The 21,239-nt window shown below is 38.5% G+C and overlaps 1 protein-coding gene across 1 annotated transcript; it reads left to right on the top strand.

Annotated features, from left to right (window-relative positions):
- The first annotated feature begins 1,952 nt into the window (after nt 1–1,952).
- Nucleotides 1,953–20,651, top strand: LOC119736723 (angiopoietin-1 receptor-like). The gene is made up of 30 exons (XM_038210736.1): nt 1,953–2,031; nt 5,519–5,629; nt 6,649–6,735; nt 7,267–7,512; nt 8,249–8,566; nt 9,293–9,550; nt 9,845–9,979; nt 10,084–10,239; nt 10,450–10,545; nt 10,790–10,831; nt 12,239–12,544; nt 12,678–12,968; nt 13,089–13,376; nt 13,519–13,736; nt 14,169–14,238; nt 14,497–14,603; nt 15,203–15,404; nt 15,668–15,770; nt 16,180–16,423; nt 16,863–16,902; nt 16,987–17,132; nt 17,418–17,661; nt 17,939–18,049; nt 18,565–18,749; nt 19,063–19,176; nt 19,307–19,377; nt 19,528–19,568; nt 19,858–19,954; nt 20,187–20,292; nt 20,517–20,651. Exons 1-30 carry the CDS (start codon nt 1,953–1,955, stop codon nt 20,577–20,579), a joined length of 4,575 nt encoding a protein of 1,524 aa, XP_038066664.1. The 3' UTR covers nt 20,580–20,651.
- The last annotated feature ends 588 nt before the right edge of the window (nt 20,652–21,239 follow it).

Below are 21,239 nucleotides of genomic sequence, written 5' to 3'. Positions count from 1 at the left end.
GCCAAAAAAAAAAAAATACGTCAAAGACGTCATGTCCATCATAGGAAGATGGTGTGAGGCCTCCTTTTAGCACGGATGGTCTGTCGACGACTGATCTATCTGATCTGCGCAAGATACGTTGAAATAATATGGCAGACTTAGTAGGAGGGCATCCTACAAAAGATTTTACCTCAAAAAAATCCTTACAAACAAAGGAACGAGGATTAGCGAAAATAGTGGGTCCACGATCGCCCGGTGTTTATATACTTGAATAAAGATGTGTGGGTGGGTGAGCTTGTCTTACATACGCAGTGTGGACTTCCGAACAAAAGACGTCCACATAATGTAGGTAGCACCGACGTTGTGTGGACTTACCCCACGTCCACACAGTGTTTCCCCATTTCTGGAAAACAGGTTTAGAGGCATTTTTGGGTTAGGTTTATCGGTAGCAGAATGAAGAGAAACACTAAAGGGAATCATAGAAAAAAAATTGGGTTGAAAGAGTTTTCACAGTTTGAGAAAAATGAGTTTTTCACTGGTTTTTCTTAACTACACGAAAGCAATGGAAAGTCCACACTAGTCATGTGAAACAAGTATGGGTGGGTGGGTGTGTGTGTGTGTGTGTGTGTGTGTGTGTGTGTGTGTGTGTTGGGGGGGGGGGGCGCAACCCGAAGAGTTTTCTCGGGTTTTTTTTTTTGGGGGGGGGGGAATTAAGTCTCTAATTGATGGTTTAGTAGATTTTTCGATACTGAAATTGATACTGAAATCGGTGATGTACTTTGCTATGCTGTAATTATGATTGTTATTGTCAAATGGGGCTCATCAGAGAAACGGAATCACGCTACTCGTTGAACCTTTATTTTCTCAAATCTTCATAAACACTTGTGGTCCTTTATGAAGAACAGTTATCATCCGATTATAAAGACGGATCTGAGTATCAAGAGGAATTTTGTGTTTGTGGTTTCCGGATCAAAAAGAAACTCTGAAATGGAATGAAAACGAAACACAAACTGCCTGTGTTTATTCCAGTTTTGGGTCAAAGGGGATAAAAATGACTACATAACATTTCAACCAGGATGTAACTTGTAAAAAATACACGTACAGTTCAAGTCCAATGCAGAATTTATTTAATCGAAACTCACACGATGACTCAGCCTAGATTCGGAACCTGTCCGACCTGTTCTTTATTCTAAATTAATATTACATGGAGTATATCAGTGGCGTACCTACAGAAGAGGGGAAGGGGGGCCACAGGGGAGCTGAGGTGGGGAGGGGGCAGGGAGAGGCGAGGGTTGGGGGACGCGTGTTTTCCCAGTGGATAGCTGTGCCCCTTCCTCACGCCCCCTTTGAAAAATGTGTGCACCCCAGGTGCTCCCTCAGAAGTTCAACCCTAGATACGTCACAGATATATATGCGAATAAATAATTAATCAATATTAAATTGAGCACGAATGTCCTGGTGAACGTTAACTTGTCTCCTGGCAAAGTTTTGGCAATTGTTTTTTTTTATTTATCGAAAGCGTCACAGCACTTTACAACCGTTATCTACCTACCCTGACCCTCTCACCTGGATGCGCTATCGTCGGAATGCAACAGTACCCAGTCTTACCGGGATCCCAGTGAGTTACCATAGTGCCAGGCTATATTCAGTAAGTTTAATATCAACAGTGCAAACCAAACATAATGCACTTGTGATGTGAATGTGCATTTGAAGCTGCACTGTACATAAGGTTTGTCGAAAGGTACTCTGTAAATATAACCATCACAGTACGGTGTAAAGTCTGACCTTTTTCTTTTATAAATTGCCATTTGAATTGGCAAGAGGAAATTAGTTGATACCAGTACCAGTTTGTTGGGCAATACACAAGGAGGTACATGTAGCATTGCATGTACTTCCTTGCATGAACTGTATAGGACTGAACAGGTTAGAGTCATCCCTGTTATAAGAAGATTTTCCAAGGGATAAAATCAAATATGGCGTCTCAAGGTGGAGACTACAGACACTTTACCATCTTTTCACTGCTTCTGTTTCTGCTCCTCACTCACACAGGAGGTAAGTTTGATCATCGAGGAAATGAACAGTGTAGTTTGACGTCATTCTGGATTTATTTGGGCAAACATGTTATTTGGTTAAGTAACAGTTTAGTTTCACGAAAGGCAAAAGATCCTTGTTTCTCGGGAAATGTAAACACGTTCTAATTTTGTTTGTTCAATGGCATGTAGTTTTCGTTAATCTTTCAACTATTTATAATGCCATTTTTATGTAAATTATCCTTCAAAACTAAGGAATTACTAAATCGAGGTCGTTGCTGTTCAATAGTAGTTGTTTTGTTATGAAGATAAACCTGATTCTTTCCCAAAATCTGCCGTTTGATTCGGGAATGTTTTTTTGACATGCATGTACAGCTCTCCATGTACTGTTAATGCTCTTAATAACTGCATGATTTATTTAGCAACCTGTGTTAAATTTGCCCGTATCTAGCACCTACAGCGCGGCCACGATTCGTTCAGTACAAACTATTTGAGTTTAAAAACAAAACGAATTTGCAATTTACCTCTTAAAGCTAAGGTCAGCTTGATGTTTTACAGCATATTTCCAGAGTGTGGTAAGAACGCATTCTGCGACTCCACAAAATGAACGATTGCGACTCGGTTAATAGTTTTATGTCACACATGAATCTGAAACGGCAAAACATAATGTCACTCCAAAACAAAGCTAACAAAATACAAATTGCATTTTACATAGTTTGTGTACAATCGCCAAGATACTGTCCCAAGCTGCCTTCGTGTGGTGGGGTTTAAAATGCATTCTGATATGTAAATTGAAAGTATGGACATTGTTTAATAATAAGGGAATAACAGTGTGAGGAGCCGGTCTTCACTGCGTGATAATGACCGGGTTTAGGGGTGACCGCTGTTAATAGACCGAGACGAGGTCGAGGTCACCCCCAAACCCGGTCATTGTCACACAGTGAAGAGTGGATCCTCACACTGTTATTCCCTTTAATAAATACCTTTTTAACGAAATAAACAGTTAAAACGCTCCAATTTTGTGACTTTTTCCGGCGATATTTCCAGACCTTTTTTGTGTTCATGTTCATGGGCCATATTTTAGCTTATGCGTGGTACCCCGTCTCTTCAATAAGCGTTGTTATATACACCAGTGTTGTAGTCGAGACCGGATAGTCCGAGACCGAGACCAAGACCGAGACCTGAAGTTGCGAGACCGAGACCGAGACCAACCCCTTCAAGGCGGACCGAGACCGAGACCGAAATGGTCCGAGACCGAGACCGAGACTGCGGATAATACATAACAATAATCTAAATAAAAAAACAAGACACTAATTACAGCTGAACAGTCTGCCCTTGAGATGATGATGTTGATGGGGATGTGAAGAAAGTGATTGAAAGCTAGGAATCACCTGTACCTGCTTAATTGTGTCATGCGAGTGCTCTTCATGTTTGCTTCATACCAAAAATTACAACATGGCAACAGAATTTGTTATTGTCCAATCAATTTTTTAAAAAGGGAAACAACCTAATTTAAAGAAGGGGAAAACCTAATTTGATGAACTCCATATATTGTTGCCACTTTTTTAAAAACATATGTTTTTTTAAATATAATATTGTTTAACTACTATAAAGTGTAAATCTGATGAAGAAACTCTAACTTCATAGGAGTACGGCTATTTGTACTAGTTTTTTGCAATGTTGAAATTTGACAAAAGTAAAAAGTTAAAGGTGGATTTGAAAAGTAAAAAGTTAAAGGTGGATGTTTCATCTGTTATAGGAACTAAACTAAACTGTTACAGGACCCTAAACTCCACAGCCACCCCTTGGTTTCAGCAATGACTACTAACGGATATTTAAAAGCAGCTTTAATTTTACATTGGACCTCCTTGTAAACCTGATTCAAAAAAAATTTGGAGCAAGAAAATATTGATTTATTTTTTAAAATTTCAGTCATGGAATATAGACTTGTACATGTAGACCCAAGAATTGAGAGGTGGTCGCCAGAGAGGCCTGGCTTAGGCTGAAATGTAATGCCACTTTATTTGTGTATAATGTCAATACCATTACATACACTATAGAAGATCGATGAACCCTATTTGCCTGATCTATCTTCTGTTAATCTGCCCGCCGTCATCATCGCCATTAGCCTATTTGAGAATATGGCCGACACAATAGGAGGGCGCTGTCACAAACTGAATGTGGTGGGCGAGATGTACTTTTAGGATTCATGGCTGCGTGCGCACGCCTATTTGTGCTTTGTACCAGCGTATCACCCGCATCGGCTACTATGCCGGACGATTTAATATTGAATATTTTAGTAATTTACAAGTACAACATATTGCCAATCTTTCAATCGTTTATTGTGATGGCCGTAAACAGCATTTAGCGATTAATGGAACAAAAGTCTTCTCGACTCATGCAAACGCAATTGACATTTAGAAAGGAGACAAGACAGGCAATTAGACTCTATTTTTGTGTGACTATGGCAGTAGCTCAATTTGTGTTTATCACAGATGAAAAGGTGAATACATGGCAAGTCAAAAATAAAGTGACAGTATGATAAAGAAAAAGAAATGGCACCCTCCATTTTATAAAAAAAAATATAATTGGGATAAAGAACATGTTATTGAGTAGTAACTCTGAAAATTTCACGTAATTTGAATTCTCTATTCCCAAGTCGTGCCTATTTTAATAAAGAGATCACAAAATGCAGCTGTCCACCACTAAAAGCAATTTAACGATCTACGAATTGATGAATATCCATTAATAACTATAATGGAAAAAAAACATTTTCCCGCCTCCACGAATAAAGTAAAAATTGAAAAGAAAAATAGAAAAAAATCACCAATATTTCTGGGGAAAAAGAGTTGAATTGTTCCCCATATTCAAAACAAAAAATCTGACGGTAAGAATAATGTTTCAATCTTGATTCATAAGATTTTAATCCCAGTTGTATTTGGAATCAATGAGGATGGCTATAAAGTGCTTGTTTCAACAAACCATCCCACAATAAAAACAAGAAATAAGAAAAGGAGCAATGGTTGTTGGACTATGCCTCACTCACTAGAAAGTGAAGAGAGACATGTCTATCAGCATCACCCTGCAGTCACATTTGCCCTCAACTGATTCTTTACTTAATCCAGAATTACAAAGATGCTTGGTTTAAGAAAGGTAGATATGTCGATGGGCGAAGTATTTACAGAAATAAATCGTAGATCTACGCTTTCGTCGTAACATCCTCAGTATAGTAAACTGCCGCTGTACGATGTCGTTTCAAAACTTCCTCACGCGCGCGCACCCATAGCAACTGTGTTGCGTACGTGCGCGTCAGTCTCACGCGAAGGTGGTTGAGCGCATGTGCAGTGCAATATTGTTACAAGCTGCCGTATGACTGGTTCAGGGGCCATTTATTCGCTTGTTCTTTAAAGCCGGTCATTATCACCGTTAATGCCCGGCCACGTGATCGAGTCTCGACCAAACAGAAACCATCAACTCTCCAAGATATTTATTAATATCCTTTAACACAGGTCTGGCCCTCAATCTGCAGAACAAGCCAACTAGTCAGAGTTCAACTTATGCAAATGAGGGGCGTGCGGAGAATGCAGTAGATGGCGATCGAACCACCATTTCACACACAAGTAAAAGTTATTTTCTTTTTAAAAGGGGTGTTATTCTTTGTTGATAAATAAACTTGTTTCATTATTTGTGTCTATCAGGGTGAGGACGTGGCAGGGGGTATGTACTCCCTCACTATTCCAAGCAGGGGAAGGACATCATATCATTTGTCACCACCCCCACTTTTTCTGCCCCCCCCCCCCCCCCCCACTAAACGTTGTTGGCCAATATTTGATTTAAACTGATTCATTTACCATTAACTGCACAGCTTAACACGATGAATTCCATCCAAAACGCGAAAAATATGTTGGGGATGTCCCTTTAGATATTGGTTGGGCTATTTCAAAAAGAGTGTGTAATAATTTATATCAATTCCAATAGAAATTTGTACAAAATAGTGTCTGGAGGCCAAGTTTACGTATTCGCTATTGTTAAATTATTGTAGGGTTGTCCTTTTTTGAGCAGGGATATTGTATTTAGCTTCTAGTTAGTTTTTGCGTCATTTATCCGTTTTGCTTATGCCACATTATCCAAACTCATACAAACGAATAGCTAAAGAATTCCTCACTAAGAACGTCCCACAAAAAGAATTACATGGGTTACACAATATCTGAAGTTTGATCATTTAATAACCTTTTTAGGGTTCAATGATTTGTGATGTCATGTATTTTTGACTGTGATTGTGCAAGTGCAAGCCAAGATTAAAACAAGTGGATTAAAAACAAATCGATGTGGCTACAAATTTGGATGTGGTCAAAACGGGTTTATAATAGCTATCGGCAATGTAAAATTTTGTTTTATTTTACTATCAAAACCGTTCAGAAATAAATGCCTGTGATCATTATTTATAACACTAAAATACTGCCGTGGTTTGAGCCATGTCAGGACTGTACCTCATGCTGAACAAGTTACGTATTAATAATTAAAGCAACTCGATAATCACATTAGATTTGGTATGATAAGCAATTGTTTGACGTAAAAACGTTTGCACACTCTTTCTCTAAACGAGGCAATGTAGACACATTTATTATTATTGTTATAGATTTTGCCCCAAATCAGTGGTGGAGAGTAGATCTTGAGGCTATCTACTGCTTGACGAAAATTACAATTATCAACAGAGATGGCTTTGGTAAGTTTTCTATGCATGTCTTCCAAGCCGCGTTCGGCGATTATAGAAAAAAAAACATAATCCAGTTTTCATCGCAGTGTGTAAAAAACATTCGTTTCCAGATTGGGGTATTTTTAATGATAGAGTAAGGTTAGAATTTGTGTAAAACATAGACGCGATGCAATTCTGTCATTAATTCAATTCAGCCGAACTGATTCAGGTGGGCATTTGCACCAAAGCTTAATGTCGGAAATCAATTTTGCAAAATGTTTAATACAGTGAGCTCCCCGGAAATTCATTTTTAAAATCCTCTTGAAACCTAGCTGTGGTATTAATAACAAAAATCCATACCGTTATGTTTCACTTCGACGAACAGGTTGAAGTTTGATAAAGAGAAATACAAATGTTGAAACATATCTAAATTTATTATAGCTATATGTAAGTGATATGCAACTCCTCATATACTGTCTGGGGTCTTCAATTACCAGGGAAGTGCAAAACCCATGAGTCAAAATAATTCCTATTACTTTACGGCGTGACAAATTACTGCAGGTTACAAATTGGCAGGTGCTGTAGTGCGAGGTGGTTTGGATCCAGCAGATTTCTCGCAGAACACACAGATAGGAGATGCAGTCACAAGTTCTCAGGCAACTAACGGAGCAGTGATTGATTTCATCGCAGATCCCATCGTCTCCGCTCGATACGTCAGTGTGGTCCTAAATACAACACAGATTCTTGCTCTGGCCGAAGTCATGGTGGAGGAAATTCAAGACACTGAGGATACTTCCTCTGTTGCAGGTAAGATGGATAAAAATATGTTTGCAAGGATTCCCACTTGGTTCGCGACATAAGCAAAGACAATAGTCTTATGTTATGTTACTTTGAACAATTTAGGATATTCACGAGGGCAATGACATCGTGGTTAACACATATATGTTCAATGTCTCCAAAATTTCGCATAATGATAATTTGCCGGGAAAAAAATAAGCTCCCGCAGATTCCCAACTTCACATTTGATTCAACATTTAACATTTTTAATTGCTTTTTTTTTTAGTGAATTACCAAGAGTGCCCATTAATATGTTGCAATCTTAGCTTATACATGTTGGGTGTAAGGGTCAAGCCCTTTTTCAAATTCAATTAATTTTGTATTTTATGAAACATTTGTACTTGTTGAAATATTTCTTTTTTGCTTTGAAAAATTCATAATATCTGAGAAGTAATCAATTTTAATCAATGTGGAAAAACAATTTGAATAATGTTGTGCGAGTTCTTAATTCAGCTGGTTGCCACACGAGTGCAAAAGTTCCTATGCTGAAAATGTGCATGAACGTTTTCAATTATAGAGCTACCATAAGTTGGTTTTAAAAGTCAATGACAGCTGCGGCATCATATCCCATAACATCGTAATAGCAAAACTAGTTAAAAAATTAATAATAATTCCCCAAAACATATCTCCTAAAATTGATCACATTACAAATGAACATCTTGTATCTTGTAGATTTCTTTTTTTTTTTCGTTTTTCTATCCAGTAGGCGGTGTAGATTTTACTCTGGTAGCCAATCCTTCTTGGCTTGGAGCCACAGGTGACAACGATGCAACTTTAGCAGCCTACAAAAGTCCGACAGACATCGCCGCTGCTGTCTCATTCGGTCGCCAATTGACGACAGGAGGGAGCAATGACAACCTTCCTGCAGGATCGTCTGGGTTTTACGATGCCAACTTAGGATGTACAGCCAGGTTGCTTAGCTTACCACAAGATGGTGGGATTGGCAGAACAGGTGTCTTCTACGGCACTGCAGCTCTAAACGGCATGGCTACCACGATACGCACAGTGATCTTACGCAAAGATGGTACACACCCCTTTTTCTTAATAGTTAATCAAAATAACAAACGTATTAGTGTAAAAAACGATCAAATTGTACACTGAACATTGACTGGAGCGGGATTGGATCGTTAGTCTTCTTGAGGTCGCAGCTTCAAAACTGGTCCGGGGTTCAATTCTTTTTTGTTCAATCTAATGACTATATTTGCAGCTAGTCATTTTCCCTCGGATGATTACTTGTTGATTTAATGAAATAAATCGGACTTAAACATTCGTGAAGTTAGGAATATCCCATTCAAATGGTATTGCAGGAAATTACTAGGCCTCTGATTGAAGGCATGTATTGGACTCTTTTAACAGATCTTAAATCGACAGTGGACTTATTAGGCCTATGCTCTGTATTTCAAAAAAATGACCAAAATTACGCGTGCATCTGTTTCTAAAGTTTGAAGGTGTGTCGGACCTTACCGATACCGAATCCATCCTTAATCATTCAGGGCTTTATCATGAAAAAGAAAATTACATTACTCCGAAAGGCCTGAACAAATTAGATTCGATTGACCAGTTTCTTTTATTTCGATTTTTAAGTTCGAGTTAAAAGCTTGATTGAACCCCCTTCCGCTATCCAAACAGGCTTGAGCGCAACTATATATAGCAAGCTCAATAAACGCTTGGAAATTGGGATTAGATCTGAAGCGTTTCACATTGTAGTTCATCGCCCGGCTATCATTCTGTTATGTTTGTTCTACACCAGGCACCATTCACACACGTCCAGTCTTTCGAACACAGACAGCAAGTATCGGAGAGGCAGTTACTCTGCGGATGGAGAGTGTGAATCCACCGAACATCAACTACAGATGGAAGCACAATGCAAACAGCGAGCAGGAATGGGATGGCATGCTGAGCGTGACTATCGGGAATGTCATCAAGACCAATGAGGGAATATTCAGCTGCTTCATAGATGGTGAAGAAGATCAGCAACTCCATGGGTTCATGAGGCTCATCGTAAGAGGTAAATTTTAACTGTTTTCTTATTTTGTTTGGGCCAAACTTTGGTCTGTTTAATCAGAAATGTTTTCAAGGATCGGCACCATATTGTAGACCTTCACTGATTTCTGTATGCACATGGACGTGAAACATTTCAAAAGTAGGCCAATTTCCAAATCATGCAGCATTGTTTGATAAAAACAAATCATTACCTTTATTTTCGTAATTCTTACAGTCGTTGATAATTTTAGTCGTCGCTTTAAAAAGAATCAGATAGGGATATAAATCTAATATGGTCTTTCATATTTTTGCTAATCAGAATGCGCAGCTGGTATGTGGGGCCCGCCTTCATGCCAGAACACCTGTCGTCGATGCTACAATGGAGGTATCTGTGATGACAAGACGGGAACGTGTATCTGCGCTCCAGGATTCAGTGGAGAAAACTGTCAACAAGGTAGTATTCTTTATTATCTTTCAGGTTTTGCGAATTTGTCCTCTTGTTAAACTTGTCGGTTAAATTAGACGTCTTGTTATTCTCGTGATGTCATTCTTTTGTAGTTCACGGGCGTCACATCTTTGGCAAGAATGCTAGTCATACCTGTTCTGATAGCACTGATCCACACAACGACGCTTGCCAGGGTCGCTTGTTTTGTCTTCCTGATCCTTACGGATGCTCCTGTGCTGCTGGGTATATGGGACTAGACTGCACGCAAGGTATGGAATTAGCAAACTCTTGCCAAGTATTTCTTGTCTAACATCGTGCTCTTTGGTAGTTATATATTCGGGGTCTAAAGATTTCCTTGAGTGGATAAGTTTGAAATCAGAGTCTGGCCAAATAGTCGGCGTTGAGCCTTGCTGATTCGTCTCCTTAGTACGCACTGAGTTTTTGTTTTGTTCCATGAGTATTTTTTTTTTCGCATATAGAATGTAGTGAAGGGAAGTATGGAGCTGACTGTAAGCAGACATGTCACTGTCCATCTGGAGATTCCTGCGAGAAAGATACGGGAGAATGTACTGGAAGTAAGAGAATGTAGAGTTGTATTGTAAAACAGCTTGTTGCACGAATTATATAGTTTGAAAATGCAAATTGAGAGTAACATTTATTAAAAAAAAAAATAGAAGGTAAACTTGATTGTGGAGGATACCCTATTGCAATATGAAATTCAGTAAGATTTGTACAAATTTAAATGTGACTTGTGGAAGATACATGTTATCCTGATAAACTAAAATACCTAATTTTATAGTCTTTTTTCTTTCTTTCCAGATTGCATACTACCATATTTCGGGAGTAACTGCCAGTGTTCAAGTAAGTACATTGAAGCTTCCTTTTATTGACTACAGGCTACTCCAACCGCTTATTAATCCGAACAGACGTCATATTGTAGATAAGTGGATGCTGTTCTGAGTCTCACACACGAAATCTACCAACATCTGGATAAACAGCAGTGCTATGCAAGGGCTCTGTTTATTGACTTCTCATCGGCATTCAACACGATACAACCAACTTTGTTACTAGAGAACCTCAAACACTTAGGCGTAAAACCATCTTTAATTCTCTGGATAAGGGGCTTTCTCTCAGCAAGAGTCCAAAAAGTTAAAGTCAACAACATTTGTTCAGACCCAATAGTTTGTAATACTGGTTCACCCCAGGGCTGTGTCATTTCACCCATATTGTTTATTATTTACACAAATGAATGTACATCCAATCTCAGTTCAGTTAAAATATTCAAGTATGCCGATGACACCTGGGCACAATAATTGACAGTCAGTTGAATTGGAGTAACCATTGCTCAGCGCTCATCGCAAAGGGTTGTCGGTTAATGTATTTTTTGCGTAAATTAAATTATTTTCATGTAGACAAGGAAATTATGATTCTATTTTACTCATCTGTTTAATTGAAAGTGCTGTTACTCATGACTGTGTGGTTTGGTACAATGGAGCAAGAAAACAAGATACTGGTAAAATGAAACGGGTTGTGAAACAAGCATCGAAAATCCTAGGGATAGACATAGATCTTGATGTAACTTGCAAAGAAAAGATTCTTTCTAAAGCAGAGGCAGTCATAAGTAACACCAACCATCCGTTGAACAAATATTTCATAAGACTAAGAAGTGGTAGGAGATGGCAGTCACTTCGATGCAAAACTAACAGGTACCTCAACTCCTTCATACCATACTCTGTCCGTCTTCTCAATGAATGATCAGCCCAGACGTTAACTACATTATTCAATTTCTGCTAAGATGTTGTTCAGTTGGTTCAGTTTGATTCCATTGTGGTTTATTATGTGGTTTGTTGATTAATTAATCTAATTTATTTTCAGTAGTTTATTTATGATTGTGTGTAATTAATTAATTATTTCGTGTATTGCATGTATGCATAGCAATTTTCCTCCATGGTAGGACCATTAAAGTTGAATTGAATTGAATTGAATTGAATAGGAAAGTTAAGAAAACAACAACAGAAGCATAAATAGGGGCTATGATTATCACATGGTACCCTCTCGACTGAAAGCGATGGATAAAACAAACACAAAGCAAACAAAACATAGAGAGAAGTGGGAAGGAAAGAATTAAAAGAGGCCACATCTTACACTGAATAAGCATCTACAATATTACTTTTTTCAGTAAAACTGCTTCAACCTGTACGTGTATATAAAATTTGCGGACACATTATATTTAATCCCTGTCATTATGATGTCATTTTTCCATTGCAGCTGACAATGGCGTTCTGGGACTAAAAGTGATGCCAATAGATCGATATCAACTACAAGTTTCCTGGCAACCAGATGCTTGTGTCTTTGGCTACATACTGGAGTATGCCTTGACAAACAGGGGCCAATGTGAAGAGATTGTATCTCCACAGCGGGTACCACTTCCAGGTCCACTCGATGGTCAAACTACCAGTCATGTCATCACTGGTTTGATATCTAGTTCAACCTATATGGTTTACATTCGCCCACAGTACAGTAGTACGCAAGGACCTGAAGCATCGACATCTGGAACCACATTAAAACAAGAAAGTGAGTGGAGCCACTTTTCTCATATCCATAACTAAATATGAACATTTTTATTTTCATCAACTGCGAGCACTCAAAGCATAATAATTAAGACAAACTGCGATTGAAGGCTTGATGGGTTGTCTCCATTTTTCAGATCCATCAGTTTCCCCTGTGGTGGTGACTTCTTACGATTCTGCCAGTGTCACACTCAGCTGGCGTGAGGTGTACTGTGCCAACTACTCCGTGCAATATGCGCTGGAAAACAAAGAGGGTTGCCTACCCATCAACCCACTAAACTTCATCCAGCACTGCATGTGTTCTGGAACTAATTCGACGGTAATACCAGGCCTGTTCGCCAATTCCATGTACGAGATACGAGTCCAAGCCCACGTGGATGGAAGCTCCGGACTAACAGTTCAAATAACTGTTTCAACCAGCACCAAAGGCAAGACCATCTCATAGTCATCCACCCACAACTTCGCTTTTACTGAGATGGTTATAATAGCCATGTCAGTAAGAATCAACTCACTTGAATTTGATTCATTTTTAATTTGTTTTACTTTAGTACCATCTGCCCCACCAGAGCAAGTGACCGTCGATTCAACGGCGAAACGCAGCCTGACTTTCTCCTGGAGTCAGCCGGCATGCGGAAGCCGAGGTGGCATCATCACAGGCTACACGTACAAGCTGAGTGGACCAGGGTCACAACTCATCACAGATGTATCAACAGCCGAACAAGTTGAGATAGATGCCTTAATCCCCTTCACAAATTACAGTTTTCAAGTTGCCGGAAACACCATTGCTGGGGCCGGGCCTTACAGTGGTGTTGTCGTTCAGAGAACTGCTGAAGCAAGTAAGCAATGCTTACAAATATTCAAACCTCAATCACTATTCCATATTCCATATTATGAGCTCGAACTACTGCCTTTTGTCATTTCGAAGATTTTAGATACTTGCACTAACACTCATATACTTGTTTGGACAATTTTCAACAGAACCCACAGTACCTTTGAATGTCGTCATTAAGAATGTTGATGACGTATCCATCACTCTCCAGTGGTCAGAGCCCGACCCTCCACAAGGAATCATCATCCATTACAACATTAGGTACTGGAGGAATGGACAGTCAGGAAACCCAACGGTTATCAACGATGTGGTGCAATTGATGCATGAGATAACGGGCCTCGAAGCGAATGTGACATACTTCGTGCGGGTATGTTCAATCCTTTTTTTTGCGTCTGATGTGTCTGTTACACTTCCAGTTTAAATCTAATTGCTTAATCATTGCATATATACTAATGAACCCGGGCAGGTTATCACTGTACACCCAAGGAGGCCCCTTCAATTGTTAAAACCATTGTACCTGCTTCAATACTGCACAAACAACCGCTCAGTAGCTAGCACAGTGCTTTTGGCATTGAAAGGGGTCATGCTACCGTGCCCGACTGCCCAGATCGGTATATAATATCAGATCAAACATGCTGACCACTCGGAAACAACATGCAAGGAAGAAGTTTTTATACAAGAAATCCACCTTTTCATTTGCCTTACATCAAATCGACTACACATCTAATTGCTCGGTCCGTTTCTTGTTGGATAGTCTAGAGAGGGAAACATTAAAACGTCTGATATCTGTTTGCGCCAGGTGCAAGCCGAGACGTCAGTTGGTGCAGGACCCTGGAGTTATGAAGTGACTGCAGTGACCACAATACGAGGTATCAGTGTTATGGCTCATATCAGCCATTTTGTAGGCTCTATACTTTGACACATTTGATAAAAAACAACACCAGCTATATGGCTTCGGTTATGTCTGTGATCAGTAAAATCTCGCGTGTATTTTAGTTACCTTAGTTCTAAACAATGGCTCTTGACAAGATATTTGGACGTGGCCTTATAAATTGGCAGATGCCGAAATCCAACTCACAGATCCAACTTTTTACTGTTAAAGCTCAATCAATGTCTCTTTTTTTCAGAACCTGGACCTATCCAGAATCTCCATTGGACAGAGAGAACTGATTCCACAATCGCCTTGGACTGGCAGCCGCCGCTCAATCCGAATGGGCAAATACAAAGATACATAGTACGTTTTTTTTATTACTTCTCTTTAGTAGCAAAGCAAACAACGCTAGTCAAGCCTTGTTCAGGTATTCCAAGTTCGCAGAAATGCTAAACGGGTGATTAAGAATGCTAAACAGTTCGGACAATAAGCTTTAACCTGGTGGTTACTTGGTAGAAATGAACATAAATCACTTTGGTCGTACGTATGGAGACCTTACTTATATTCTATACAAGTCATGTACCATGTTTGTGAGGGACATGAGCGAGTCTGATTTACAGAGTTAAACATTTGGAAAGTGACTAGCCGACTCTGTGTTAACATTATTAAATATTAACACGTACGTAAAAGGTAGTTAGTTAGTAACATTAGAGGCCTATTCTATTCTAGCAAGGAAAATTTTGCTACAACATTATATCTTAATATGTAAAAACCATTTAAAGAAAATCCGTACATTCATGAAATCGCCGTTAAACTGCCTTTTTAACCTTTAGAAGTTATTTTGCTGAGGGTAATATAGAGCAACAATAAATCCCCTGCCTTTAATGTACAATATCTCCAATGGATATTTGGCATAATAAACGTGACTTTTTTCATCAAAACCCTACATTTCAACATCGCAGGTGGAGTACCGAGCGACAGACAAGCCTCATCAACCTGGTTTCACTGCACCTGACGAATACGAAAGGAATGAAGTGGAGAGTCCGCCATTTGTGAAAGACAATCTGGAGCCTGGTACAAAGTATGAGTTCAGAGTGGCAGCGGAGAATCAGTTGTTCATAGGACGTGACACAGTTTTGGAAGTTTATACCAAACCACAATCAGGTAAGGCAAAGCAAGTATGTTGTTCATGTAATAACGAGTAATATTTTGTCATAACAGTGGAAGAAACAACCCATACAAACAGATTCAATCTCATAGTATGAAAAAAGCCTAACAATTTAGGGCGTTGATTGTCATTAATTATTTGCGCACATTTATGATGGAAAAGGGTAAAATCCAACAAGTATGGATCTCCATAGATTTTATAGTTCTCCACTGTTAATATTGTAGATGTTAACGATTATTTTAATTCTACTGTACCATAGGTCTTCCTGCACCGCCTCAACCGATTTCATACCAAGGAGACGCCACAGATACTACCGTCACTATTGGTATAACTACCGCAGTATCTGGTGATGACTTCATTGAGTGAGTACCATACAGGACTGCATTCAGTTTGTTGGAATGCATCAAATGCTAATAAAATCAGAATGTTAATCAAATAAATATGTTAATATTGTGTAACACTTATCCTGCAAAATAAAAACAACTGCTTTTCATCATCCATTTAAATTTTAACCAAAATTCAAACCAGGGCAGATGTTGTGCAATTGTAGAATAATGTCACCTCAGTTTTCTCCATAGGTGTGAATTTTAGAAATCGACAAACATTGTTAACATTAATGAATATCTTCATTGGTCTCCTTTCCTCTTGAAAACTTTATTGAAGTTTGCAATTCTAATTTTACAGCATGTGCCATCAAAATACAATTAAATAACCCATTTTGAGTTTTTGTATAAAATGTAACAAATTAAGCTAATCGTCCATATACTGCAGATCGTACGTTGTTCATGTCAAGAAAACCAGGTCTTCATCTGTGACCAGGAGAGATGTTCTTATTCCAAGTCATTTTGAGGATTCCCCCAATGACTACATAGCAGCGGAACTCCCCAAAGGGGGCGTGCCTGACAAATTTGTAGTGGGGGACACCAAAATGTACGGTGGTTACTATAACGCCCCTCTGCAGACGGGTGCTGTGTACAACATTCGTGTTGGGTCTGTCAGTAAGGGCAACGAATCGGTACGTGCTTTGATACGTCAGTGCTTCTGTTTTAAAACAAAATTAAAATATACGCTCGTTTGCCGACTGGTCCTGAATTCCCCAATTTAGTAATTATTCTTCACACAAGGGGTTAGGGTCACAAACTAGAACTGTCTTTAATTGCTCCCCCAAACACACAACCTTTGACTAACAAGTCTTTGTGCCTGAAGTTATTCGGCAAATTGGCTTTCATTCCATGCTCCAGATTGGAATGAGTTTTCCTGAGACTGGAAATTTGAATCTCACATCAATTGATTTATTTTTAGAATTTGAATTTTTGTTGTTATACCGCAGATCCGTAATCATTGACAACATGATTTTTCTCTACCTTGATAGGGGTTTTTTTTGGTCTCCAAATATTATTGTTGTCACATTTATGTCATAGCTCTCAACAAACTCTTTTGGCTTTATTATCTAGGTGGCCAATGTTGAATTTTCAGAGCCGCTGACTATCAAAGGTAAGATCTTCAATTGTTTAGCAGTTGAAATAATTGTTTGATTTTGAGGACTATTTATTTTGATTTAAACCTCTTTTGATGCAGTTGAGCAACCAAGTTCCAGTTCAGGGCCTATCATCGCTGCTGTTGTACTTGGAATTGGCCTCTTGGTTGTACTTCTCGTTGCCGCATTCATCTTGTGGAAAAAACGTAGCGCGGCTCGCTCACAGCAAACTGCGACCGACGAACTGGTGAGTCATCAGCAAACATGTATAGCTGATACAATAACATAATACCTGTGAACTTTTAATATCTCTGAACTGTTAATAAGTCAAGAAGATATTTATTTACCAATGACAATTTATGTTACGTCGAGGTCAAGGGAAATTCGTATTTTTTTTTCAAATAAATACAAAAAGCTGGTTAAACTTGTACACTAAATCTCTGCTGATGTTTTACGGACGGTAGTTTTGAGGTTTTTACCTGCTAAACTTCGGTTTAGGTTCCATTTTCTTTTTTTTTTTTACTTGTATAAGGTTCTCTCCGAAAACCCCAAACCGAAAATCAACAAAAGTGAGTCACTTAATGACGACGACGCCGACCCCGTTGTCTACGAGGATATCGGGCTTCTTCCAAGCTGGGCGTCTAAACTGGAAATCAAACGGGGGAATTTGATCATCGATGATGAGATTCTTGGTAAGGGTAACTTTGGCGAGGTACGGGCAGGAGGCGTGAAGATTAAAGGGAAAGTCACCAAAGCAGCCATCAAAACAATGAAAGGTAAGACAGCATGAAATGTTTGAATAATAACAAGATGCCTTTCACTTTTATTTATATTATAAATTGGATTATAGTGAAAACTCTTTGGGTCATATGCAGCTTCATATGCAAATTAATATGCAAATCAATTTTGATCTTGAAAGTTACCAATAGGCCTACTGATAAACTTACTTGAATGTAACAAATCACCTAATAAAAGATACGATACCACCTCCAGTGATCATTAAATTTACATAATGTACAATAATTTGTATTTAACATATATTTCTGTGTACAGGGAGTGTTTCAGAATCTAGCCGGGATGATTTTCTGAAGGAAATACAGACAATGGCAGGCATTGAGCCCCATCCCAATGTCGTTGGTCTACTGGGTGCATGCATGCACGAAGGTACATCGGTAGTCATTTGCCCAATCCTGTTTTCCGACCGTATTTCTTCTTCACATTTTCTTTACCATTACACGACATACAACCCCAAAAGATGTATTAAAGTTTGACTCTTCAGATTGCATTATAGAGAGTGTTTTTTTAATACAAAAAAAACAGTCAACTTTTGTAAATCTGGTCCCAATTCTTCTCAGTAGAACTGTCATACATCCGCCGAATTTAGCCCATTCAAAGGCTTTTAGGGGTAGGCCTTATCCTATAAGATGAGCCTTAGCACTCCTGGGCTCATAAGTGTGTGTTGTCTTTGGCTACGTGCCAAGGCCAACCAATGTCATGCAAGCAGCATCGCCACTGGACACTAAGCTAGTCATCCACATTCACAATGATTCATGCAATGGAATACCATACAAAATGTATTAGGAATAAACTGGCCCTGAAGTCCTTACACTTTCCGGTACAATAGTAAGCAATGAACAACATTTGAAAGTTTCACCAATATGTCTCCATTGTGTTGATAGCGATTCTTTACGTGGCGCTTGAGTTTCTACCTAATGGCAATCTCCGGGATTATCTGAGGAGTACTCGCCCTGAGCAGCAAGGGGCAGCTGGCTCTCAAGATGATGTGTCGCCGCTGACTTCTTCAAACCTGCTCAAGTTTGGTCTGGATGTGGCCATAGGAATGGAACATCTGTCCAACACGGGGGCAAGTCACAAATTCAACAAAACAGATAAACAAAAATGAACGTTCGAAACTGGAGAAAGTGTATGTATTTTTTAAATTAACGTGCTGTAAAAAATTGATTCTGCATATTTACTCTAATTGGAGACGAAAAGGAGGATTCTGTCCGATCGTTTGTAATTTTAAAAATTTCGACTCAATTTTTGTTCCTATTTGCTAGCTGTTATTAAATAGGTAATGATTGAAAATGGAGTGGATACAGAGACGTAATGAATAAAATATTCCTTTGGAATACATTTGTAATACAATAATTCATTAATGACAATTTTGTATTTAGATAATCCACCGTGACCTGGCTGCAAGGAACATCCTTCTCTCTGAAGATCTTACCGCCAAAGTGTCTGACTTTGGCCTATCCAGAGGAGAAGACGTCTATGTCCAGAAATCCTCGGTAAAATAACATAACATTCAAATCAAATCATTTGTTTCTAAAATTTTCACGACATTGTTTTGTATAATATTATTGATAAAGAAATAATTTAAAATGTTAATTAACTTTTAGTTACATCTTTGTTCATTAGACCAGGATTCCCGTTCGTTGGTTGGCCATCGAATCTTTGACGCGTCGTGTCTACAAGTCCAAAAGCGATGTGTAAGTTGAACAAATTATGAAAATAATTACATCCTGCTAATTTATGAACTGTGATGAGGCATGTGTTAATGGAATTTAAATGGCTTTTCGAGAAGATACTTTGTCCGTCCTGTGTTTTTAATCTGCTTTATCTACAATTGCCCCATCCAGGTGGTCCTTTGGCATTTTGCTCTGGGAGATCGTGACGTACGGTAGGTGTTTCATTTCTGATCGTGTTTTTGCGTTTCTCCACAAATTGTTTTTAAGTGATAAAATGTAAGTGAAGTCTACTACTACTGCAGCAAATAAGATATCTTGATGAACAGAACACAGTTTACTCATACATATACCTTTTTTAAATTTAAAGATACAGTGACCACGTCCACGAAATATCGGTAGCTACAAAGCAAGTTTGTTTTTGTATCTATGTTTCCATTTCTGATGGAATTAAAAGGATATGGATAATTTGCAGTCCGGCTTATTCATAACTTATTGTTTTAGGATCCACCCCATACCCTGGTATTGAGAGCAAGTCACTGGCCCAAAGACTGCTGGATGGATACCGCATGCCCAAGCCGGAAAACTGCGCTGATGAAATGTAAGGAAAACAAGCCTATTCTCCTGGAACAGTGCACTGTAAAAACACACCGTTCTGTTTGACTGGGAACAGTCAAACTGGCACCGGAATTATTAATAAATAAGTGTTCTAATAGTTCACAAGCTCGTCTATTGCTGCCATCTTTTTATATGGCTCAAATTATATTATCCGTTTGACGTGATCACTCTCCAAGCTAGGTTTATAATTGTTTTCTCCTCGATATTTTACCAAGTTACGATGTGATGTTGAAGTGCTGGCAGGAGCAACCTAGCAACCGTCCCAGTTTCAGAAAACTGGTTGAAATTCTGGAGGACATGAACTGCAATCCAGATGCCAATGTACGTATAATTGGGAACTAATGCCAAATGTGCCCGTTGCTCTGATTAAGAGCTTTATTTAGTTGCAATATTTTTCAAAGCTGATCTCTTTCTAAAACTCGATACTACAAGATATGTCTTAATAAGATTTGTAACATAATTTAAATTTTATTTTCTTAATTGAAGGGTTATTACTTGGTGTTCTAAATGATGCATTTTAGTACGTTATAACCTTGATTTTACAGGATTACTTGTCACCGACTGTCTACGAGAATTTCACCATCAAGCCTGAGTTTGACGATAACTAGATGAATGTGATGATCGCTCACATGCCAGCTCAGCCAATCATCGCCCGGTGCTGGCGCGATATTAAGCAAATCTAATCAATTATATGAGAAAAATTCTAGAATTATGGAAACATTGTTCTGTAATTTAAAATTTCGATGCAAATTATGGACGATGCGGTCATACCAATGATTTTACGCGATACTAAAACTTCGCTGTGTTATTTAATGTCCCACTTTGATGTTTGGTTTTTAACTTCAAATCCGAAGAAAACTCAACAGGGGTACACACAAATTATATACTGTATTATAAACTTTTTTATCCAAGATATGTTTATAAAGGTCCCATTTTAGTTAAATTGAGTAATCGTTAAACTTAACAATGCATTTATTTTTAACAATACAAAAGAAACAAATTAATACAATAAAACCCGAAAAATTATATCAAGTTATTTGCTTGTAATACAATATCGCTACATAGAAAAGAAAAAGACAAAAAAATTAATAGCCGTAAAATTATATTTAGATATTTTTTTGTAATACAATATCATTACTCAGTCATATTCCAGAGTAACGTATAAAGCGCTTATGTACAAATCGTGTAACTTTATATTAAAGCAAATTCATAACAATTTACACTGTCGACAACATCTTGGTTTGAGAAGGAAACACTTTTCTTTAGAT

This window comes from Patiria miniata, unplaced genomic scaffold (assembly GCF_015706575.1).
Source record: "Patiria miniata isolate m_02_andy unplaced genomic scaffold, ASM1570657v1 HiC_scaffold_3, whole genome shotgun sequence".
NCBI classification, from domain to species: Eukaryota; Metazoa; Echinodermata; class Asteroidea; order Valvatida; family Asterinidae; genus Patiria; species Patiria miniata.
The sequence above is the reverse complement of the archived record's forward strand: the minus strand, read 5'-3'. Positions and strand labels throughout refer to the sequence as shown.